The sequence below is a fragment of the Haematobia irritans genome, chromosome 5 (assembly GCF_050003625.1).
Source record: "Haematobia irritans isolate KBUSLIRL chromosome 5, ASM5000362v1, whole genome shotgun sequence".
Classification (NCBI taxonomy): Eukaryota; Metazoa; Arthropoda; class Insecta; order Diptera; family Muscidae; genus Haematobia; species Haematobia irritans.
Genome location: NC_134401.1, coordinates 117,127,111 through 117,150,178, shown reverse-complemented (window position 1 = coordinate 117,150,178; position 23,068 = coordinate 117,127,111). Strand labels below are relative to the sequence as shown.

The 23,068-nt window shown below is 32.0% G+C and overlaps 2 protein-coding genes across 2 annotated transcripts; both read right to left on the bottom strand.

The window, feature by feature from the left end:
- Positions 1-436: 436 nt before the first annotated feature.
- Positions 437-16,011, bottom strand: shg (DE-cadherin). The gene is made up of 2 exons (XM_075309515.1): positions 13,837-16,011; positions 437-5,917 (listed from the first exon to the last, which is right to left on the bottom strand). Exons 1-2 carry the CDS (start codon positions 14,884-14,886, stop codon positions 2,018-2,020), a joined length of 4,950 nt encoding a protein of 1,649 aa, XP_075165630.1. The 5' UTR covers positions 14,887-16,011; the 3' UTR covers positions 437-2,017.
- Positions 16,012-19,586: 3,575 nt separating this feature from the next.
- On the bottom strand, positions 19,587-20,424 carry LOC142238024 (uncharacterized). The gene is made up of 2 exons (XM_075309514.1): positions 19,881-20,424; positions 19,587-19,822 (listed from the first exon to the last, which is right to left on the bottom strand). Exons 1-2 carry the CDS (start codon positions 20,351-20,353, stop codon positions 19,609-19,611), a joined length of 687 nt encoding a protein of 228 aa, XP_075165629.1. The 5' UTR covers positions 20,354-20,424; the 3' UTR covers positions 19,587-19,608.
- Between the last annotated feature and the right edge of the window lie 2,644 nt (positions 20,425-23,068).

The window sequence follows — 23,068 nt, the reverse complement described above, 5'->3', positions numbered from 1 at the left end:
GTAGAACTTTTTTATAATTATCAAAAATGATTGGCTAAGCGAACAAGGCTATTACTTTGTCAAAATAGCTGCTTTAACATCAAAAGCTGCACCACTAATATACTGGACAGCTATGTTTCTCAAATGTCAAATTTGATCTATCTCTGGCTTTCTTTTACGGGCTTTTGGTGGGTAAATAAACGACTTCCGGTAACAATTTTGTACAACTATCAAAAATTATTCGCTACGCGAACAGGGCTATTACTTTGTTAAAATAACTGATTTAGCATCAAAAGCGGCACCTCTCATTTATTGAGTATAAGTTCACAAAGTCCATTTTTCAGTGGGAAAATTTGCACCCCGAATTAATAAACATTTTTAATTCATCCATATAAATAAATTGGAAAAATTTTTGGATCCCTTAATAACGCCGATAAAATCACAACACATATTCGTTTTTTTTTGTAAATTTTAAAAATTTTTCTTTTATTGATTTTTTTCGAGGATTTTTTCTTTTTTTGTTTTCAATATTTTCGTTATTGATGGAGTTTTGTGTTTTTTTTTAATTGGCATGTAAAAATAAAACTATAATTTAATCATATACTTAGAAATATATATGTATTATATATAGATGTAGTTATTATATTTATAGCTAAGAATTTTCATGTTATTGTTATACTTATATAATAAAGATTGGATGTGTGTGTATAGGATGTAAGGGATCTCTTAAATTTTAAATTATTAAATAAAAAAAAAACACTAAGAAAATTTACAGATTTTTGTTTTTATGAATTGTAGTTATTTTCGATTTTATATAAACTAAAAAATATATTAAATATTCGCTTTTTTAAATGGTTTTCATTTTTTGTTTTATTTTATATTTATGTTTGAAAGGAAACTTGTTATAAAATTGAAATTCATAGGCATTTTTTTCGGAGTTAATTTTGTTCATAAAGGTAAGGAAAGAGTTATTTGGATTTAGTATAAAATAGCACAAACTTTTATAATTGAATTTGTTTTGCTATGGTTGGTAAAATATTGTATATTATATACATTTAAATCGATACGAAAATTAGGGTTTTCAGATTTTATATGTAAATGAAAATTAATTAGATTTTTTGTTTATAAATTTCTTAAAAGACATGGAAATTTCTTTATAAATGCTTTATGTGGGGGGAGTTGTTCTTGTTAAAGTAAAATTTATTTTCTATTTATTTATTTATTATTATTATTTCTATTTCTATCGAAATTTTACATGAATCCATGTAATGGTGTAGTATGTTTTTCGTTTTCTCCATATTTTATCAAAAAATATAGTTAACAATAATTAACTGTAATGCCTTTGTTGTAGTTTTCTATATTCTTTAGGTCTTATATTAAACAAAAAATATATTAATTTAATTTCACTTTTCTTTTTTTTTAACTATAATAAAAAATCACTTTTCTGTGTATTTTTTGCTTTAAAAAGAAAAAAAAGATCAATAATTTTTAATAAAGTTATAATTTTTTTTTAAATAATAAATTTAAATACTAATAAAATATAACCAAAAAAATATTTTTTATACACATTCATGAATACAAACTGACCTCTCTTATTGCTAAGCACTCTAACGTTTCTTGTACAGAAAAACATTAGAGGCCAGTAAAATAGTCTATGGGGCCAGGGGAATATGGAGCAAAGCTCCTACTCTCTTAAATAAGTCTTTTTTATTTTGTTGTTGTCGAATTTAATTAATCTACACAAATAAAATATTATTTTGTTTTCCTAAGATATGTCTGTCTATTGGTCTCGATCTCGATTTAAGACTAATGCCACATCTAAATTCAATTTTTCTTTATCTGTCTCGAGTTTTTGGAAGATCAATCAATTTTAATTAGCTGTCTGTTTAACTAGTACATACATACATATCTCTGAGTTTCATTTGTTTCTCGTTTACTGGTGGTGGTGTGTTTCGTTTTTGTCTGTCTGTCTTTTTCATTTCGTTTTAATTCTCGTTTCGTTAAGAGTTGTCTATGTTCTTCTTTTTTCGTTTGCTTTTTATATACGCCATCCTTGATCATCATCTACATTTGAATCGGTATCCGAAGGCTCTTCTCCATACATATCAGCCAATTTACGGAAACGTGGACCAAAATTAGATAGATAATCAAAATTGAGATCACCATCATCGGTACAAGAGGCCAAACTTGATAGAGAGCCATCCGAATTACCATCACCCTCATAGGCATAGTGTCGTACATCATCGATGGGGAAAGAGGTTATTTCACGATCACAGTTCTCCTTTTTATCACCCAGAAAACCTCCAATATCTGGTATTTCTTGGGGATTTGGTGGCATAGCATGTAGGGTATGAGGGTCTTTGTATAGGGTTTCTCCATAATAGGGCTGCGTTGTTCTCAACACATTGAGATCATAATCGGTATCACGTTCGCCACCACCTTCATCTTCATAGTTGATAATGGTCTCGCGTATATCATCGATATCCTTTTCATGCCAACCATTCTTTTGTTTCTTTTGCACTACCACAGCCAATAGGATAATCAATAGCAAGACTATGCAAGAGATAATGGCTATTAGGAAATTACGATTAATGCCCAAACTAACGGCCACGGCCACTGCTCTTTGACAACCAGAGTCAATGTTGCGCGATATAGCTGGAGAACCCAAATTGTAGGTGTGCTCGTTTATGGTTAAATTCTTTATACAACCAAAGAATCCCTGTTGTCCTGGGACATAAGTCCAATTGAGTTGATGACCCAAATTAACTAAATCCACAGGGGTACCACCCAGTTGTAGCGGAGAGTTAACATTTAAAAATTCATTTGGTCCTTGGGGAGCACCCAAACTCATACAGGTCGATAGTCTACAATTATCCACGGTCATTTCGATACTGGCCTTTTGCAAAACAATATCCAATTGATAGGATTTGCCTGCTTGCAATTGGATATGGCGATGATCTATGCGTATTGTGCCCGAGCCATAGTCCACTGTCAGCACCGGGAATCCCTTTACCAATTCCAAAGCCAAAAAGTCTGACAAAGGCAATAGGGGATTGTAGTTAATTGGTCCCAAATACATAATTAAACCATGATCTGTTTGTGGAGCAATTTCCAAACTTATTCTGGTATTATCACATGCCGAAATGGGCTCATAGAAGGCATAACCATTGCCATAGAAACCCACCGAAACCAATTCACAATGGGGTCCAGCAAATCCATCTATACAATCGCAAGCATCATCTTCACCCAGCCTAGGTGTGCCACCATTCAAACAGTAAGGACGGCCCTTGACCTCACAAACACATTGGGCTTCTATGAAGGCATTCACACCCACAAATGAGGTAGTATTCGAGTAAATCATATAAGGCACTGCTGACTTGTGTAGCGTATTGGTACATGAACTTTCACACTTGTACTTCTCAATGAGACACTCATCAATATTGACCATAAGTATTTGTACATCCAATTCATTTTCTAATTCCATTTGATGTTGGGCCACAATTCCATTTAATTTCTCTGGGGCGTAATAGGGTGAACCATGAGCCGAATAGCGTACATCCAAAGTGTTATTGGCATTTTGCAGGACGGTGAAGACATCAACATTTTCCACAGAGGTATTAAAGAGTCGCGCCAAATAGAACTGCAGGCGATCCTTCAGCGATAAGACATCATCTCCTTGGGCATAGCGGGGTACACTAATGAAATCTTCTTTGGTTAAATTATAGAAACGTATACTGCCACTTTTGTCCACAGCCTCTTCGGGTAATTCACGAACAATAACAGTCACATCAGCATCTACCGAATGGCGTGGTATGAATGCCGATTCTTCGGTTACGGTAAATTGTAGATCATAGGTTCCCTCGGGAGTACCTTCTAAATAGGTAACCATACCCGAGCTGGGATTCAAACGGAAATTATCATGAGGTATACCTTGGGCCCATTGGAATTCTTTGTCATCCAAATCCCAATCGTCTAAATCATCTACAAATACTCGACCAATTTCTGTATCTGGAGCCTCACCCTTATAGTTGTAGAAGGTTATACGTGACGAACCCTCAGACATGGCATTATCATTGACATCTCCAATAATCAAATGTAAAATGCTGACTTGACTCATCTTCGGTTGACCCGAATCGCTAATGCGTATGGGTATAAAATATTCCTTTTGTTGTTCACGATCAAATTGAACATTGGCAAAGAGATAGTCGTTATCAATACTGAATTTATTTTTAATATCTTCTGAGGCTTCCGAATCAATGCCATAGGTATAGGGTGGACCATTTTGGGGTTCATCATAATCGTTGGCCTGCAATTGCACCACTTGGCCAGGATTGCGATTCTCTTGCCACACCACAGGCATTTTATTAACCAAAAAGGGTGCATTATCATTGATATCCTGCAGATTTATGGTAACTGGGGCCACAGACTTGAGGCCCGTACCATCCTGATCAACGGCCGCTATCAATACTTGCCAAGACTTATGACCATGTGGCAAATCACGATCCAAAGGTTGTATCAATCGCAAACAGCCCGCGTCATCAATGCTCAACATTTTCTTATGCTCATCTTTCACCACAAAATACTTGATATGCTGATCAACATTACGATCCTTGATATCCGGATCATAAGCCTCAATATTCAAAATACAATGATCGAAGGTTTGCTCTTCACGTATGGTTATGGAATAGTTTTCCTTAAAAATGGGTGTATTATCGTTGACATCTTGAATTTTTATAATGACTGTGGTATAATCATCGAAACTGCCATCAAAAGCTCTGATCTTCAGCATATACTCGGTGATGTTTTCATAATCCAAACGAGAGTTGACAGTGATTTTACCTGTCTGTTCTTCAATTTTAAAGGCATTGCCTATATTACCACTCTCTATGGTGTATTTGATTTGGGAAGCATTGTCCTCATCCACGGCAGTCACCTCAATGACTATGTGATTAATATTGGCATCTTCGGGTAATTGCTCGGCCACATATTCGGGACTTTCGAAGGTGGGCTTATGGTCATTTTTGTCGGCAATTTCTATGCGAAACACTTGCTGACCACGATTGGGTTCACCATTTTTAATCAAACTCGAAGGTGAATTGTCACTGGCTATAACTTTGACATTGTAGAAATCACGTTCCTCACGATCAAAAGTGGTAAGAGCCGTAATATTACCCGTCTTGGGATCGATTGAAAACAAATCATGATTATCGGCCAATTCAAAGGAGACAATATTATTAGCCTCAGTACCATCCATATCGAAAGCTCGCACCTGCATTACCGGTGTTCCGGGATTTTCATTTTCCAAAATTGTACCCGTCTTGACTTCAGTGAAATAGGGAATATTATCATTGACATCCTCCACACGAATCTTCAATACATGCTCAGCCACCAAATCATAGGTATTGCGAACACTCATTGTCAGCGTATAATCGGTGACAGCTTCATAATCCAATGATTTTCCCAAACTAATGGAGACAGTGTTCTCCATTTGATTGAAGACAAATGTTTTCTTACTATTCGTTTGCTCCGTTCTACCGGTTATTAATTCAAATATAACTTCCGGTTTATTGGGTACATTGGAGATGGCTTTCAGTGTGACAATCGGTGTGGAGTAATCATTGAAATTTTCTTTCAAATAGATAACATCATCGCCCAGTTCGATAAATTGTGGTGGTTTCTTCGATGATTCGACAACACGTATACGTATTTCTATTTGGGCATCTTGCGGTGGATCTGGCACTATGTTGTAAGCCCTGACCGTAATGGTATAATACTGACCTGGCCTCTTATCGATGGGTCGTGTTAGAGTTACAATACCGGCTGCTTTGTCGATTTTGAAGTAGGTGTGATCGCGTTCATGAAGGATTTCATATTCGATAATGCTGTTGTTGCCGTCATCCAAATCATTGGCTGCAATACGCATTACAACCGCATTGGGCTAAAAAGAGAGCAAAAAAGGAAACAACAGATAAATATTTTTTCGAAATTTTTAATTGTGATAAGATTTAGTATTGGGTTAAAATATTTCTAAAATTTTAATTTTTATTAAAAACGGTATCATACAGAGAGCCCTCGAATGACTTCGAAATTTAGGGAGGAAAATGATCTAGCAGTAGATTCTGTAAAATCAGAACTTTTAGGGGGACTCGTAAGACCCACAGTGAAACCAATCTCTATATGTGACAACGAATATCTTTTAAGGTAAATCAATCGTATTTATAATGTCAATAACGAAACCATGGGGTCTAAAATCCAAAATAGTGAGCAAATAATAAAATGAAATTAGAGTCATAATTCGATAAGGTGTTCTATTCTGATGGTGGACCGTTCAGCAATAAAATATTCCGCCAATTTGGGACAAATTTAGCGCACGGCCTCGTTATGTATCTTAGGCAGGTTTAGTATAACAAATACAGCTAATGTAATACCTAATGCCATATTGCATGTATGACTGGTCTATAAATCTATTGCAACTTTGCAGTAGGACTTCAAGAGCTACGCGGTCAAATTGCCATACCTGACAAGATGCTTCTAACCTGACGCGCTATAAACTGAAATTTAGCATCGCACTCTAGTGGGGAAATACCAACTCAGAATAGGTTAGGTTAGGTTGGGTGGCAGCCCGACGTATCAGGCTCACTTAGACTATTCAGTCCATTGCGATGGTGAACTTATCTCTTCTTCTCCAACTCAGAATAATAATCACTGTTTCCCAAGTCGAAAACTGTAATAGATTTCCTCATATCTCTCAACAAAATGGCTGAGCTGTCCAAATAATATGGGAACAGCAAAGCATTTAAATAGGCAAGTCTAAGGACTACCCTACATATGTCCGAGTATCTAGAATCCCCTTGTATGGCTCTGGCCACCTGAAGTTAATATTGCAAAGCGAATATCAGTAATTAATACACACATTAGATTCTCAAGACGTCAATTAGAACCCCTGACCTCTGCTGCAGCTTTCAAAATGAGGAGCAGAAGTAAAATTCAAACCCTTCATGTGTGTACACTGTTGCCTATTTGGCAACAAAGTTTGGAGGCTGGCCCTGGACAACCGGAAGCTGGGGGAAATACAAACTTGATGTGTCAATCAGTGTTCCCAAGTCGAAAACTGCAAAAGATTTCCACAAATCTCTCAACAAAATGGCTGAGCAGTTCTATATTCAAATAATATGGGTACACCACAGGAAATTGCAAGGCATTTGCACTGGCAAGTCTCAGAACTACTCTACATATTTACAGGTATCTAGCATCTCTTTGAATAGTTGGCCACCTGAAGTTCATATTGCTTGACGGGAATAAAAGAAAATTATACATTCATTAGATTCTAATGACGTCATTTAGAAACACTGACATCTGGGCAGCTTTCATAATGTGGAATATTTTATTGCTGAACGGTCCACCATCAGAACAGAACACCTTATCGAATTATGACTCTAATTTCATTTCATTATTTGCTCTCTATTTTGGATTTTAGACCCCATGGTTTCGTTATTGACATTATAAATACGATTCATTTACCTTAAAAGAAATTCGTTGTCACATATAGAGGTTGTTTTCACTGTGGGTCTTACACGTCCCACTCAAAGTTCTGATTTAGCAGAACATACTACTGCAGCTTTCATAATGTGGAGCAGAAGTGAAAAAAACAAGCCCTTCTAGTGAGTACCCTGCTACCTATCTGGGAACAGAGTTTGGAAGATCGCCGACGACAGCCGGCACCGGTCTTGTCTAAATATCTTTGTCTTCATGGGACGAAGAATTTTCAAATCGTCTTTTCAAAGTAGCGACCTGGCCTAAATCATAGGCGAAATAATGGCGGTGCATCGTTTAAGGGATCTTGGGAAACTTTAGTTCAAGAGTCTATTAGGGTGCGATCAAGAATAAATACAAACTATAAAACACATTGGAAGTTTGTGTTAAATAAAGCGTATGCCACGAATTGCATACAGGTTTTGACAATTTGAACTTGGAACCCAATTTGCCACTCGATATTCTTTTAACTCCCACCTGTCATGAAGCTTGGTTAGTTAGCTAACCAACCATTAAACCGTACTACACAAATATACATGTAATTCTGACTATATGTACATACACCAGTTAGGAACTTAACTGCTAAACTTTATCCAAATTTATTAAATGTCATCATCATTAAAGTTATTATCAAAATTTTGTATTTAAGTTTCTTTTTTATTCTTGTATAATTTTTGCGCTATTACATATTCATTATTTTTCTACACAATTAATTATCTTTGCGTTGTAATTGTTACTTACAATCAAAACTATTTCCAAAAAACACATTTTGGTTAACGACCCAAATGAAATAAATATGTGAAGTTTGTTTAGTTACACATATTAAAAAAAAACCTATTGATTTTGTTTTGTATTTTTTCTTGGAAAAGAACCACTATACAAAAAAACCTTAATTCGTTCTTAGCAAAGGCTAACTAACTAATAATATAGTCTACTGCTATGCTTAATGTTTAAGAGGTCGATTTGTTATGCTTCTTCAGGTTGAAGATGCAATAGGGTGTCCATCATCTAATTTTGCGTTTACAAAATTTAGGAAGGACGGTTATTATTTGCCAATTTTTTTCCAATCTTTATTTTTTTTTTTCAATAATTTAAAATTATTTTAAAATAGATTGATTATCTCTTAATATGGCATACAAATGCAGGAAGAGTTATTCAAAATATCCGGAAACATATAAAACACACTCTAATGTAACATCATATGTCCATTCATATGTAATCTAAAAATACTAGTGGGTTTAAGTAGAAGACAATAGTTTCAAGGTTCTTTTTCCCCTGGACTAATGGCAATTAGTTTATACTGAGTGCAGTGAACTCAATTAGAAATGGCAAACAATAGAAGAAGAGAAGAAAGAAGACGGTAAACTAAATTTTCATGTAACATGAAATAGGAAAAGGGAAAATGTAGATAAACAAACAATTCTTGGAATAGGGATTGTAATCAGAATAAAAAAGTCGACTATTTGAGGTTTGCTAAAGTCGATTTTTTTAATTTGAAAAAGTCAAATTTTCAGCCATTGCAAAGTCGGCATTTGACAGCCTAAGCCATTGTGTGGTTAAGGTATTGGGTTGACCGAAAAGAAAACGGTGATTTAGCATACTTTGACATTTTGTTTAACGGTTTGTGAGCACGGTTGCCACAGTTGGTAGAATTCTACAACAATTTACTAAATTTTAGATTATTTACTGTTTGGTAGATTGATATAGAAATTAAATAAATAAAAGTTTGACAAAACTTTCTATAGAAATAAAATGTTAGCAAAATTTTCTATAGAAATAAAATTTGGACAAAATTTTCTATAGAAATAAAATTTGGACAAAATTTTCTATAGAAATTAAATTTTGACAAAATTTTCTTAGAAATAAAGTTTTGACAAAATTTTCTATAGGAATAAAATTTTGAAAAATTTTCTATAGAAATAAAATTTTGACAAAATTTTCTATAGAAATAAAATTTTGGCAAAATTTTCTATAGAAATAAAATTTTGGCAAATTTTCTATACAAACTTGACAAATTTTCTATAGAAATAAAATATTGTCAAAATTTTCTATAGAAATAAAATTTTGACAAAATTTTCTATAGAAATAAAATTTTGACAAAATTTTTTATAGAAATAAAATTTTGACAAAATTTTCTATAGAAATAATATTTTGACAAAATTTTCTATAGAAATAAAATTTTGACAAAATTTTCTATAGAAATAAAATTTTGACAAAATTTTCTATAGAAATAAAATTTTGACAAAATTTTCTATAGAAATAAAATTTTGACAAAATTTTCTATAGAAATAAAAATTTGACAAAATTTTCTATAGAAATAAAAATTTGACAAAATTTTCTATAGAAATAAAATTTTGACAAAATTTTCTATAGAAATAAAATTTTGACAACATTTTCTATAGAAATAAAATTTTGACAAAATTTTCTATAGAAATAAAATTTTGACAAAATTTTCTATAGAAATAAAATTTTGACAAAATTTTCTATAGAAATAAAATTTTGATGACATTTTCTATAGAAATAAAATTTTGACAAAATTTTCTATAGAAATAAATTTTGACAAAATTTTCTATAGAAATAAAATTTGTCTAAATTTTCTATAGAAATAACATTTTGACAAAATTTTCTATAGAAATAAAATTTTAGCAAAATTTTCTATAGAAATAAAATTTTTGCAAAATTTTCTACAGAAATAAAATTTTGGCAAAATTTTCTATAGAAATAAAATTTTGACAACATTTTCTATAGAAATAAAATTTGTCTAAATTTTCTATAGAAATTTTCTATAGAAATAAAATTTTGATGAAATTTTCTATAGAAATAAAATTTTGACAAAATTTTCTATAGAAATAAAATTTTTCTAAATTTTAGCAAAATTTTCTATAGAAATAAAATTTTGCCAAATTTTTCTATAGAAATAAAATTTTGACAAAATCTTCTATATAAATAAAAATTTTGACAAAATTTTCTGTCCTTGAAGGAGATTTTTTTAAATAAATTTTGAATAAAATATTTTTCGATTTTGAGCACTTTTATGCAATTTTATTCTATTTATCGCATGGCCATAGCTCGAAAAATGTTGCGATTTTTTTTGCAGTCTTCAGCAAGGTTGTAGCTCATGACTTGTAGCTCATGCTCAAAACCCCAAAAATGTCGAACAAATTACCACTTTTTTCACCGATTTTTTCCGTTTTATTTTTTGTTACTTTTTATTTTTTTCTGTTTTGTACACGAAACAACAAAATAAAATCGTATTTAAATACCCATTTCTTTACAAATTTGGAAATAGGCGATATATTTAAGTTTATCTTTTTAAAAGTTGAAAAGTACCATGGCTATTTTTTAGTCAATTTTGAAAAGATATTAAGCATTCAGACAATTAATTACCCGCTGATATATTTATGCAGTTTCGGGTGGAAAAAGGAACATAGTAAATAGGTAGTGCCTAGGAATTGCCTAGCAATATTTAGGCCTTGTAAAATTTCTTAGTAATATCCTTAGATTGTTTAACCAGAAAAGTTTAATACCTATATGGACTATAGTCCATTGAAAGAGAAAAATCGCCGAAAAATAAAGATTAACTGGTGTTTGGAAAATATTTGTAAATAAAATTCTTAAATATTTATAGTTTTCATGCGGAAAAAAGAAACATCTTTTTCATGTGAAATGGTTGATTTAGTTGGTCTTTGGTTTAATGCAAATCCCAAAACACAATATAGTGTTAAACACCTTACACCTCAAGTCAAGGATTTAATAATCGATTTACGATACGGGATATGGGACTTTTCCCAAATATTTGCAGGTAGTCTTTATTTGTGTACCTAACGATAATAAAATTGAAATGTGTTGTTATGTAATGTCCATGTGAGAAATGGGGTTTCTTCAATTATTTAACGGGTAGAAGAGACTTGAAGTTAAATGTGGGATTTTTAAGTTAAAATGTGGGATTTTAAAGATCCATAATCTACTGAAAAAAAAAGACAGATACAATTGCTAGCTAAAGGTGAGTATTAAGTTCGAGTTTAGCAGCTAAAATAGTCATTTTTTCACTAAAGTGAAAACTAACTCAGTAAAAAAAGGCATAAAATTATACATATTTGTTGCAGATTTCATTATAACTTGATGGAGAATAGCCCAAAACAAATTTTCACAAAGTTTGTATTCCTCAACAGTTTATTAAAGAAAAGTAATCGTAAAAAATGACGATTTTAGCGGCTAAACTCGAACTTAATACCCACCTTAAAAAACAAGAATTTTTTTTTTAAATATAATTTCCCTAAAACATATTCTAGTTTGGTGGTAATAGCTCATTTACATTGGGGTCGAAATCTACTATAAGTGAATATTAAATCCCCTTTTTACAAGGCAAATGATGGATTTTGGAAGTGTAAAGTGAATAGGTATGACAAAAAAAAAACACATTTAAGAATTTTATAGGATTAAAAAAAAAAAAAATTCTCAATTAAGGCAACAGTAACGATCATTTTAATGGTATTAGTTACATTTTAACTATCATATAACAAGAAATAGTTAAAGATATTTTTATATTAAAATTTTTACCAGTAACGTTAATTTTGCTCCAACGAAGCTTTATAAAACTGAGTGTAAATAAAATGTATTGCAAATTTTGAAAATCCTTCGTCTAACATTTCAAAGTTTAAAAATTGTACAAATTTTTGTTCACTAGACCTAAAATTATAAAAATATGACAGCAGAAAGAAAAACCAGTTCTTATTGCAATATTTTCCTATGAGCGCAGGATATTTGGACCAAAATTATTGGTATTTTTAATGATCCCATTATTTTTCCCGAGCCCCATCAGCATAATCGATATACTGATATATAAATATGCCATAAGGAATTATATCAAATAATTCCTAAATTTATTTTGAATATAATTTGAGATGCGTATTCAAATTTCTACCTGTCGGTATTGTCATGTGCAAGTGGGTCATGGTTACCATTCATGTTCTCTATAAGAATGTACAGTAATGTTTTTCCGAGTACCTTTTTCAATTTCAATTAGAAAATCTCCCAAATGTGGACTGTTTGCAGCTGACAAGAAATGATTTCCAATTTTGCTGTCGTGTTGTAAACACCATCTTTATTCTACCTATTATAATATAGGAGACTCTCAAAAAGAATATATGTATTTAAATTCCATGTTTGTATTTTAAAACATGTACTCATTTTTTATGCATATTTAAAGAAAACTAAATCCTTAAAAATATATTTGGGTATCCCGACATGAGTTTTGAAGAAAACAATATGAGGAAATTTTAAATTCTCGTTTTACATGTTCGTTTTGTGTAAGAGAATAACCGGCAGCTGGTATTCTTAAGAAGTAAAGCAAAAAAGGTCCAAACAACAACAAATGCATGCATATGTCACTAAATCCTTGAAAATGCAACAAGCAATTAATGTTACTTTTGTTTTTTTATAAGGGATGATTGCAAGTACTATAAGAAAAATAGAAATGTCCTGAGAAGAATTTTGGGTTTTTGTTATCAAATCAAAATTTGATAAGTGGTAGAAATTTGAAGATCATAAGAGGTATAAAAATAAGAAAATTAGGTCATTGGCGTGTTTGGCGTGTTTGGATAAAAAAACGCAAAATTAATAAATGTATCGTAATCGCTTTTCCAAGGAGACTGGTGGAGCATTGAACAAAATAATTAGCATTTTTTATAATATAAACATTGAAGCCCTAATAAAAATTCCACCAAATAATATAAAAAATTAAATTCACTTTAAGCATAAATGTGGTTATTAAGTTCGAGTTTACGGAGCGTACTAAGTTCGAGTTTAGCCGCTAAAACCATAAATAAATCTGCAAAACCAGAATAAAATTATATCATATTGTTACATATCTTGATGGGGGAATGTTCCAATGCAAGAATTGAAAATATTTATGTGTTTCTGTGAAATGAATTTTTTAATTAAAGTAACCGTAAAAAATAATCAAATTAGCGCGATTATGTCAACTTAATACTGGTCTTTAGCCGCTAAAATCAAAAATAAAAATTGTTTTGGTAAATGTTAAAATGAATTATTAAAGAAAAGTAACCATGAAAAAATGTCTATTTTAGCACGGTAATGCGAACTTAATAATGGCCTTAAGGACCAAAATGACGCTTTCGGCTAATCCAAGTCATTTTTTTCTTTCTCTTTGAAACCGACGAAAATAATAATAAATTGCAACTAAAAATATTTAACCTTTCATCAACTAATAAGCAGTAATCCAGGGGTCCGCTTAATTAGTCAAGAAAAGGTTAAGAATGCCTTCTTTTTTTTGCAAATCTTCCAAAATTATTTGTAGCTTACCTGTATGTCTTCCGACATTGATTCATCGTAGCGGCCTTTGTTGAACACAGGCGGATTATCGTTAATATCCTCAATGATCACTTTAAATGTACAAATATCATCTAAAGGTGGACGACCATTATCCGTTGCTTGCACAGTAACATAAACGGCCTTCTCATGAATGGGTTCATCACGATCGAATGTATGTTCGGTAACAATGACACCGGTAGTGGGATTTATACGAAATTTTGGTCTTTCCGCAGCCGATTGAACTAAACTATATTTGATTTCTTGACCCGGATCAGGATCTTCAGCTTGTACCATAATCACATACGTATTTTCAGGTTGTTCCTCTTTAACCGATGGCTTATAGCCAGCACAATTTTTGAAAGCCGGTTTACGATTGTCCACAACCGAATAGCCAACTTCATTGGAATTGACACTGTTTTGTGATGGGCTATAATAACCACTAGACGATGGATTAAGACCACGCGGCGTCATTGGTAATGCGCCCGAATACAATGACGACACGGAATCACGTTTCGAACGTAGGATATTATCAAAATTATTAAATGTTGCATTTACCGCTGTATCATAGGAATGGTGATTATTTTGTTTCACATAATGCTGTTTGTGACATAGAACATAGGCGGGTAATGAAGAGCTCAGACATAATGCTATTAAAGTTACAAGACATAACGATAAAGCATTTGACTTGTGGTATGGTAGCTGCAGGTATTTCCTTCTCCGGCTAGTATAGTAAAAATGCTGCTGGTGATGGCAGATGTGTTGATGATCTTGATGCGGGGAACATGAAGACAATAACGATGATGATGATGGTGGCGATGTCACCAAGGATAATTTTGGCAACGTCGTTGTAGTTGTAGATGTGGTTACTGTTGCTTGCTGTGTTCTTCTAGATGATTGTGTCTCTTGTGTGGTGGGCGGTGGTTGTAGGCGTGCCAGGGTATTGGGATTATTGCTGCTAATTATGTTAGGGTTGGTATTATTGTTAGACGAAGCCATTTTTATAGCTTTACCACTCGCTAATAAGCGTCGATTAAATTCCATAGGAATACTTTTGATTTACACCATATACAATATTGTAGAAGTAGATTTTGTTATTTAATTAAACGAAAACGTCAGCGATTTTTATTTTTAAACATTTTGTTTGTTTTTTTGTTTCAATCACGGCTTTGTATAAAACTTGAATTATATGAGTCACCCAGTATTTCTAAGCCCGGTTATAGCGACGTTAGTGGTGTTATCGATGGCTCGGTAATTTTGATTGATCAGGGAGATTTACCAAAAATTGCACTCTCACAATTTTCTTTTTTGTTTTCTTAATTTAAATTACTCACTTTTTCATAAAAAAATCTTTTGTTTCAGCTAAATTCGTTTTCTTTATAATTTTTGATAATGTGCATTACCACTAGCCAAACTATTTGTTAACGTCATCGCATTTTCATGGCAACCGGTATAGACTTCACAAAAAACGGTAATACACCAACAAAAAAGAGTGGAGAAGGGAGATAACACAAAATAGGTAAGAATAAAATATCTCCTCTTCGTCCGCTTTGCTTAGTACACCACTTCATACACCATTCACTCACTCACTGTTGGTTTCTACATAACTCGCTTGAATTGCTGTTAACGTATTTTTCTGTTTCTTTGGTCATTCGTATTTGTATTAGTAATACTCTCTATTGACTTAAAGCCCACAATGGAAACAGGTAAATCCAGGTAAAAATAGTGGTTTACTTCACTCTCAGCGTTTTTAGTTTTTTTGTTTTTGGTGAACAATGGCCGCTTTTGATGCGAACCCGTGTGTGTGTGTTGAAATGCAAGTACAATAGCTATTGTTGTTGTTGTCGGGCATATATTTTCACTGTTTACTCTTAACAATGGTAGTATAGTAAAATGGTTATTGGTAGTTGTTACCAATATTCAAAAGAAGAAATAGCAACTTCTTTTTACACATCATAGAAGATTTTATTGGAGTTGGGTTTTGTTAATATATTCGTTCGTTTATTTTAGTAAACAAGGCACATATTTATTATTCTTTTTATTTATTACTTTGTTTTTTATTAAACGATCGCGTTGCCGCTAAGTCGTACTTCTCTTCGTGCTTGTTTTTTCTTGTTTGTTTCGTCCGCGCCACCGTACGGCACGACCAACTCGCGTCACTACAAAAATCGAAATAAAATGAAATGAGCATGAGAGCGGAATCCAATAGGTTAATCGACTAACCGATTACCAGTTATTCGGTATATGGTAAGAAATTATCGAATGCAACAGTTTATTGGCGCCGATAGAGGGCTTGGACAATCGATACTTAGGATGATCATTTAATGACTATTCTATTCCGTTAATAATTGAATTTAAATACTTTATATTAATGTAGATAGTTTTTAAAATATAATAGTTGTTTTTTTTTCTAATGCATATTTTTAATATGTTATATGTAGATATAGTCGATTTGAATTTTTTTTATTATTATGTGTTTTTTTATTATTATTAATAATTATTATTCTTCTGTGTTTTTATTATTATTAATAATTATTATTATTTATTTCAACTTTATTAGTAACATAGCCTCACAAAGGCCATATTCGTTACAAAATTGGTTAAACTTCAAATATTTCTTAAAAACTAATAATAATAACTAAAAATCAAATATATATGATATCTATAACGTATCTCTATTTCCTACTGGCAAATCAATTTAACGTTAAAAATATGAGACCGTTAATGTAAACTACTAATTCGCTAAATGTAGAAAAAATAACAATGATAATAAAAATACAAACAAAATGTACATGACACTAAAATGATTAAACTAATAAAAAATTGAAAGAAAAAAAAAACAAACAATAAATTTATTGGATAAATAACAATTTTATGCATTAAAAAATTTATGGCAGGGTGGAAATCGATGAACCTTCATATTTTCTTAAGGTGGGTATTAAGTTTGAGTTTAGCCGCTAAAATCGCCATTTTTCACGGATACTTTTCTTAATTAATCCACTTTAAGGAATACAAACTAAGTGAAAATTTGCTTTGGGCTATTTTCCATTAAGTTATAATAAAATTTGCAACAAATATGTATAATTTTATGCCTGTTTTTACTGATTTAGTTTTCACTTTAGCGATTTTAGCGGCTAAACTCGAACTTAATACCCACCTTTATTGTTTGTATTTGATTTCAGTGCATTTCACACTTAAAGGTGGGTACTAACATGAAGTTTAGACGCTAATAATCGATTTTAAAGAATGCAAACTTTATGAAAATTTGCTTTAGACTATTCCCCATCAAGTTATAAAAAAAATTGCCTCAAAGGGGTATAATTTTATTCTTTTTTTACTGATTCATTTGTGATTTTAGTGGCTAAACTCTTATTTAATACCCACTCAAAAAAAATTAAACATTTATCCACGAGGACAAATGTTTAATTTTTGGATTGTTAAAAACATGGATTGTTAAAAACATTGTGGATTGTTAAAAACATTGTGGAATTTCAATTTATCCATTTTATTTTTCAATAAAGGTGGTTATCGAATACTTAAAAATATTCCGCATACATTGGTGCCACCTACTGGGCGAATGTTTAGCTATAATTGATTTAAAAATCGTTGCAACAAATCCATGCTGAAATAAAATGCTTTTCATGTAGAGGGCGCAATAAATAATAGTATTTAGAATATTATTATTTTACAACAGCTCAAATTTAATTTTTATACTGGCAAAGCCAAAATTTCTCCTTCCTCTCAATAAACAAGCAAATATATATCCCCACCGAAATATTATCTAAACAACGCCATCTGCGGGGTGCAGACAAAGTACATCGCAGGGCATCTTAATTGGTCTATGGTTGTAACGGCATTGTATGTGCAAAATTGCGAGTTGGATCTAAGCATGTGCAAATTTGAATTGTAAAAAAATTTATTTGATGATAAATTGTCATATGAAAGCTATAAAAAATGTTTGTCCAGTATAGAACATAAAAATAAGTCCCAAATATTTGAGATGAATATGGATTTCACGTTATTATTGCAAAGAAGACAAAACCCGACATAACTTATAATAACACCTGACCAATAATAGACACAATATATATAAATGCAATTGGAATTTTAATCTCTACCTCCTACCTCCGAGATGGAATTCCAAAATCATTAAATGACTCAATTTTTAAGATATAGCGATCATTTCCAAACACATGCGAAAAAAATAAACCGGATAAAAAAGAGAGCTTTGCGCGTACTGTAGGAAATCCTAATCCAACCTAATATTTAGGGTACTACAAACCTTGTGTTTATTTTTAATGTGGTTTGGAAAAGTTGGCCCCATTGGAGTTAAAAAATATTGATGATGAAGCGATTTGCTCTGTTGTTACTCTGAAATTATGATACTAAACAATACCACATCACCTTAAGGTGGGTAAGTTCGAGTTTAGCCGCTAAAATCGCTAAAGTGAAAACTAAATCAGTAAAAACAAGTATATACAGCAGTAAGTTCAGCCGGTCCGAATCTTAAATACCCACCACCATGAATCAAATATTATAGTTTCCTTAGTTCAACCAGTAAACTTCCCGAAGATAAATTTAAAGATTCTACCTACGAAGACTATATCATTTTCTGGATTTATAAGAATCAATTTTGTTTGAGTTTTAGAGGAATCATAAACATGTCGTGTAAGCGTGCAAGAAGATGATGGAATAACTCTTTAATTTGAAATTTTAAATCTGTAGATTTTTACCCCCATCATTTAAATGATTACGAGAAGTAAAATCTGCAAATTCTACTTTCAGTTTCAAGCAATTTTGATGATCAGTGTGCCATCTATACTTTACCTGCCTCAAGAAGACAAATATGTCAATATGGAGGCCTTACCAAATGGGCCGATAAAAATTAAATCCGATACACGGACCGTAGAAGCTTAAGAAGTAAAATCTGGGGATCGGTCTATATATCAAAACATGGACCGATACTCACAATTTTCGGCACACTTTTTTATGGTCCTAAAATAACTCTAGATTTCCAATTTCAGGCAAATTGGATAAAAACTACGGATTCTAAGAGCCCAAGAAGTAAAATCGGGAGATCGGTCTATATAAGGGCTATATCAAAAAAGGAACCGATATTCACCATTTTTAGCACACTTCTTTATGGTCCCAAAATACCTCTAATAGTTTTTATCCAATTTCAGGCAAATTGGATAAAAACTACTGTTTCTATAAGCCCAAGACCCCAAATAAGGAGGTCGGTTTATATGGGGACTATATCAAAACCTGGACCGATATAGCCCATCTTTGCAAAATTTCAGCACGATTGCTTCATTATTGAAGACTCTAGCGTGATTATAACAGACAGACAGCCAGACGAACATGGTTATATCGTCTTAGAATTTCTCCTTGATCAAGAATATATATACTTTATATAGTCGGTAAACGATATTCCGATGTGTTACAAACGGAATGACAAACTTATTATACCCCCGTTACCATTCTATGGTGGTGGGTATAAAAAGCATAAAATTATACATATTTGTTGCAAATTTTATTATAAATTGATGGGGAATAACCCAATGCAAATTTTCACAAAGTTTGTATTCCCTAAAGTGGATTACTAAAGAAAAGTAATCGTGAAAAACTGGCGATTTTAGCGGCTAAACTCGAACTTAATACCCACCATTCGATTAGAAATACCTACTCTGTGCATAGGAAGGATCCACATTTAACTAAGGGCTCTTGAATGCTAATAAACTTGATTATAACATTTAAACATATAATTTATGATTCATCTTTCTTTGGTTTTGTTAAAAGTTGTTGAAATTCAACGGGTGTTTTAAAATACTCCTCCAGTAGAAGCGATGTTTTTCTACCCAACTTATATGTGGCACCATTCCAAGGACTAAAGAAGTATGTCACTTCCTTTACATCGCCTTGATTGAAATGATGATGAGATACTGCACCCGGCAATTGCGAATGGTAAACAGCCAAATATCTGAAAACAATGAATATAGTAAATATGTTGTTACTCAATAATTATCATGGCCACATACTTTCCATCATTTTTATATATTCTCAATGGAAATTTAGACACTACTAATCTCAACACAGCATTGATGGCCAAAAATCCCAGAGCAAAATAGTAAATATCTTCTGTATGCATCACTAGTGTTGTTTGAGTAACGCTAGCATCTAATAGTGGCTGGTTACTGCTGAACTGATAAATTGCTGCTGCTCCAATTATTGTTGCTGTCAAACTAGAAACATTCATTGACCAAGCAACATATGACTCCATTGGTGCTCTATAAATTAATTGATGATTTGAAGGTACTTTATCTTTTTCTTGATACTGTTGTTCTTTTGCCGGCGAAGTTGTCGGTCGTGGCAATTGTTGGTTAAACCATGACACTTGAGGAAATGTCCTGCTATGTATGCTAAAGAAATTCACGTTGTCCCAAATTGATTTTCGCGCTAAGCACAAGGATGCTTTCCTAGAATAATGCGTTAATTTCAATAAACTTGACATCCTGTGTTATGTGAATAAGACTTTTATTTAAAATCAACAAATTGAGGTTAGATTTAGTTTGTTTATATTTGTAATCAGCTGATTACATGATATCAAAGTTAACCAGCCTGACGGCGTTAATTACAGGGCAAGGTCTAAATGGAAACGCAAGTGTGCGCAACACTCTTGATATATGTGATTTCCGTAGTGCCCAACTGAAAACCCAACAAACACAAGGATGAGCATTTTTCATAGGTAACGCCATATCAATTTGATAATGAATCCCATCTTCAACATTAATTCAAATGGTCTTTCAAATTGCTTGCTTTCAACAAAATTTCCAATACGTTTGAAGTATTAAAATGAAATTTAGTTTGAAAAGTTGTTGCTAACGTGTTGAATTTTACTGTTGGGAACGCGATTTTCTCAACAATTTCTCAAATTGATTTCTAATCTAATTCTTTGAAAAAACCCAATAAACACAGGATGAGCGTTTTTCAAATGCAACAACTTTTCAGTTTGAGGGTAAATATAATTTTCAACTTAAATTCAACTTGACTTGAAATAGCTCATCTTCAATACATCTTCAAATTGTTTGCGAATAACTTCCAATTTGCCAAAATGTTGACGAAATCTTTGAAAAGGTGTTGAAGATAATATGGGAAAACTTTGACAAAACACTACCCTAAAATGCAACGAAAAAACCATGTGGTTTGCAATACTTATTTGTGCAACGAAGTTCGTGGTCAATTGCAAGAAATTAAAAAAATGGAAAATTTTAGACAAATAACCAAATAGTTTATAAAAATAGGTAAGTGAAAATAAAAAATGAAATAAAACTTTAAGGAAATCACTAAATGTATATCTCCTTGCAGAAAACTAAAATTATGGATTCTACGTTCTTGAAAACATTAAAAAGCTGACCGATGAAAAAATGGTGGACAATTAACTGGAACTGCTTCAAATAGTTTATAATAATTGGTACGTCAATATGAAACATTAAATCAACACTTTAGAGAAGTCACTAAATTTAAATTTGTTTGCAGAAAACTAAAATCTTTGGATGCTACATTCTTGCAAACATTAAGAAGCTGACCAATGAAAAATGAGTGGCTTATCGACAAGAAAAAGTTTTCAGAAACATTACAGGGGCAACCAATTAAAATTGTTAAAAAAAATTGTTGAAATCAACAACTTCAGGATGAAAATGTGCATCACATCGTCAGTTTAATTCATATGCTATTAACAGTTTAAAATGGATATTTTGTGAATTCCTTCTGCTGGAAATCAATTCTAACACGTGGTCCAGTACGTTCCTAATTTCAAATTGCCCGCATGTTAACAAATTTTAATGCTGTTTTATGACACCAAAAGGAAGGAAATCGAATTATCAATGCAAAAGTGTTTACTAATAATGTTTAAGATATTTAAAGTTTTGTTGTTTGTTCTTTTTTTTTTTGTTCTTATTTGTTGATATGTTTAATAAGATTATTATTTATCAATTGGTATTGTAGTGTATTATGTAGTGAAGTGTATTATTATATATTTTATTTTGATGAAAATGAATAAATTATACAAAATTCATAGAATTTTGGCTTTGACTTTCAATTTGAAGTGGGGATATCATTCATAAAAATTTAGGTTGAAAAGTATTTGCAACGATGTTAATTTTGAATTTGACTCGCATCGAAAATTGTTTGACAAACCCTGCCAGCATTTCAAAGTTCCATTTCATCCTCATCGCTACCGCAGACTCGTAAGTGACACTGCAACAATCGCTAACTGTGATAGTATTTTGCCATCACTATTCGCATGAAAGTATTTTGCCATCACCATTTTATATTTTGTGAAACACCAAGCACATCTAGCTTCTTATAAGTTATTTAAATAAAAACGATAATGAAGTGCTAAAAACATAGTTATTTCGCTTAAAATTGTGAAAGGTATATTGGTGAACAATTTTTGACTTTCCAAATGGAATAAAGTGATAGTTTTTCAAATATTTTTCCAGACACGCTGCCTCCATTGGGAATAAAAGCACTGGCTGATCGACAACATGTAACTTGCAACTTGTAACTCAACATCAATCTTTTATTAATGCATAAAAATATGTTAAATGTGATGTGATAGTCGTATAAATGTCATATTTATGAGAATTTATAAATGTTTAATAAAATTAATAATCATCTAAACAATCGGGTTTTACTTGACCACAATGATTTTTTTACAACTATCTTAAAATTAACTTTTTCTGATTGTTTGAAGGGGCTCTTATTGGCGTCGTTCTAAATTTATTAAAAAAGGCACCTAATAATTGCACTCATGCGATACTTTTTTGTAGTAACTTGGCGTGGTACAACTTCTCAATAGTGACGGCGCTTTTCCGAGGAGTTTTGGATATCGTATACGACTGTTTTCGACGTAGTGGGGATTTTCAGAAGCGCCCCAAATTCAAAAAATGTTGGCAGGGAAATTATCGAGTAGCGATGCATTTCAATTTGAGGATAACACTTGACATATTATTGCTAATGTGTTGAATTTCACTGTTAAGGGTAATGTCTGTTTTTTGTTGAGAACGCGATTTTCTCAACAATTTTTCAACTTGAATATTACCCTAATCCTTTGAAAAAATGTTTGAAAAATTGTTGAAATTTAGCATTTTTCAAACGTTTGTGTTTATTGGGAATGTTTGAAAGCGTATTGAATATAAGCATTTCTCCAATGCTTGTGTTTATT

Excerpts from the sequence above, each read along its gene's own strand:
- shg (XM_075309515.1), bottom strand. The coding sequence starts at position 14,886 with ATGGAATTTAATCGACGCTTATTAGCGAGTGGTAAAGCTATAAAAATG. Across the intron at positions 5,918-13,836 it reads CAATGTCGGAAGACATACAG|CCCAATGCGGTTGTAATGCG; the intron begins GTAAGCTACAAA and ends CTCTCTTTTTAG.
- LOC142238024 (XM_075309514.1), bottom strand. The coding sequence starts at position 20,353 with ATGTCAAGTTTATTGAAATTAACGCATTATTCTAGGAAAGCATCCTTG. Across the intron at positions 19,823-19,880 it reads ATATATAAAAATGATGGAAA|ATATTTGGCTGTTTACCATT; the intron begins GTATGTGGCCAT and ends CATTGTTTTCAG.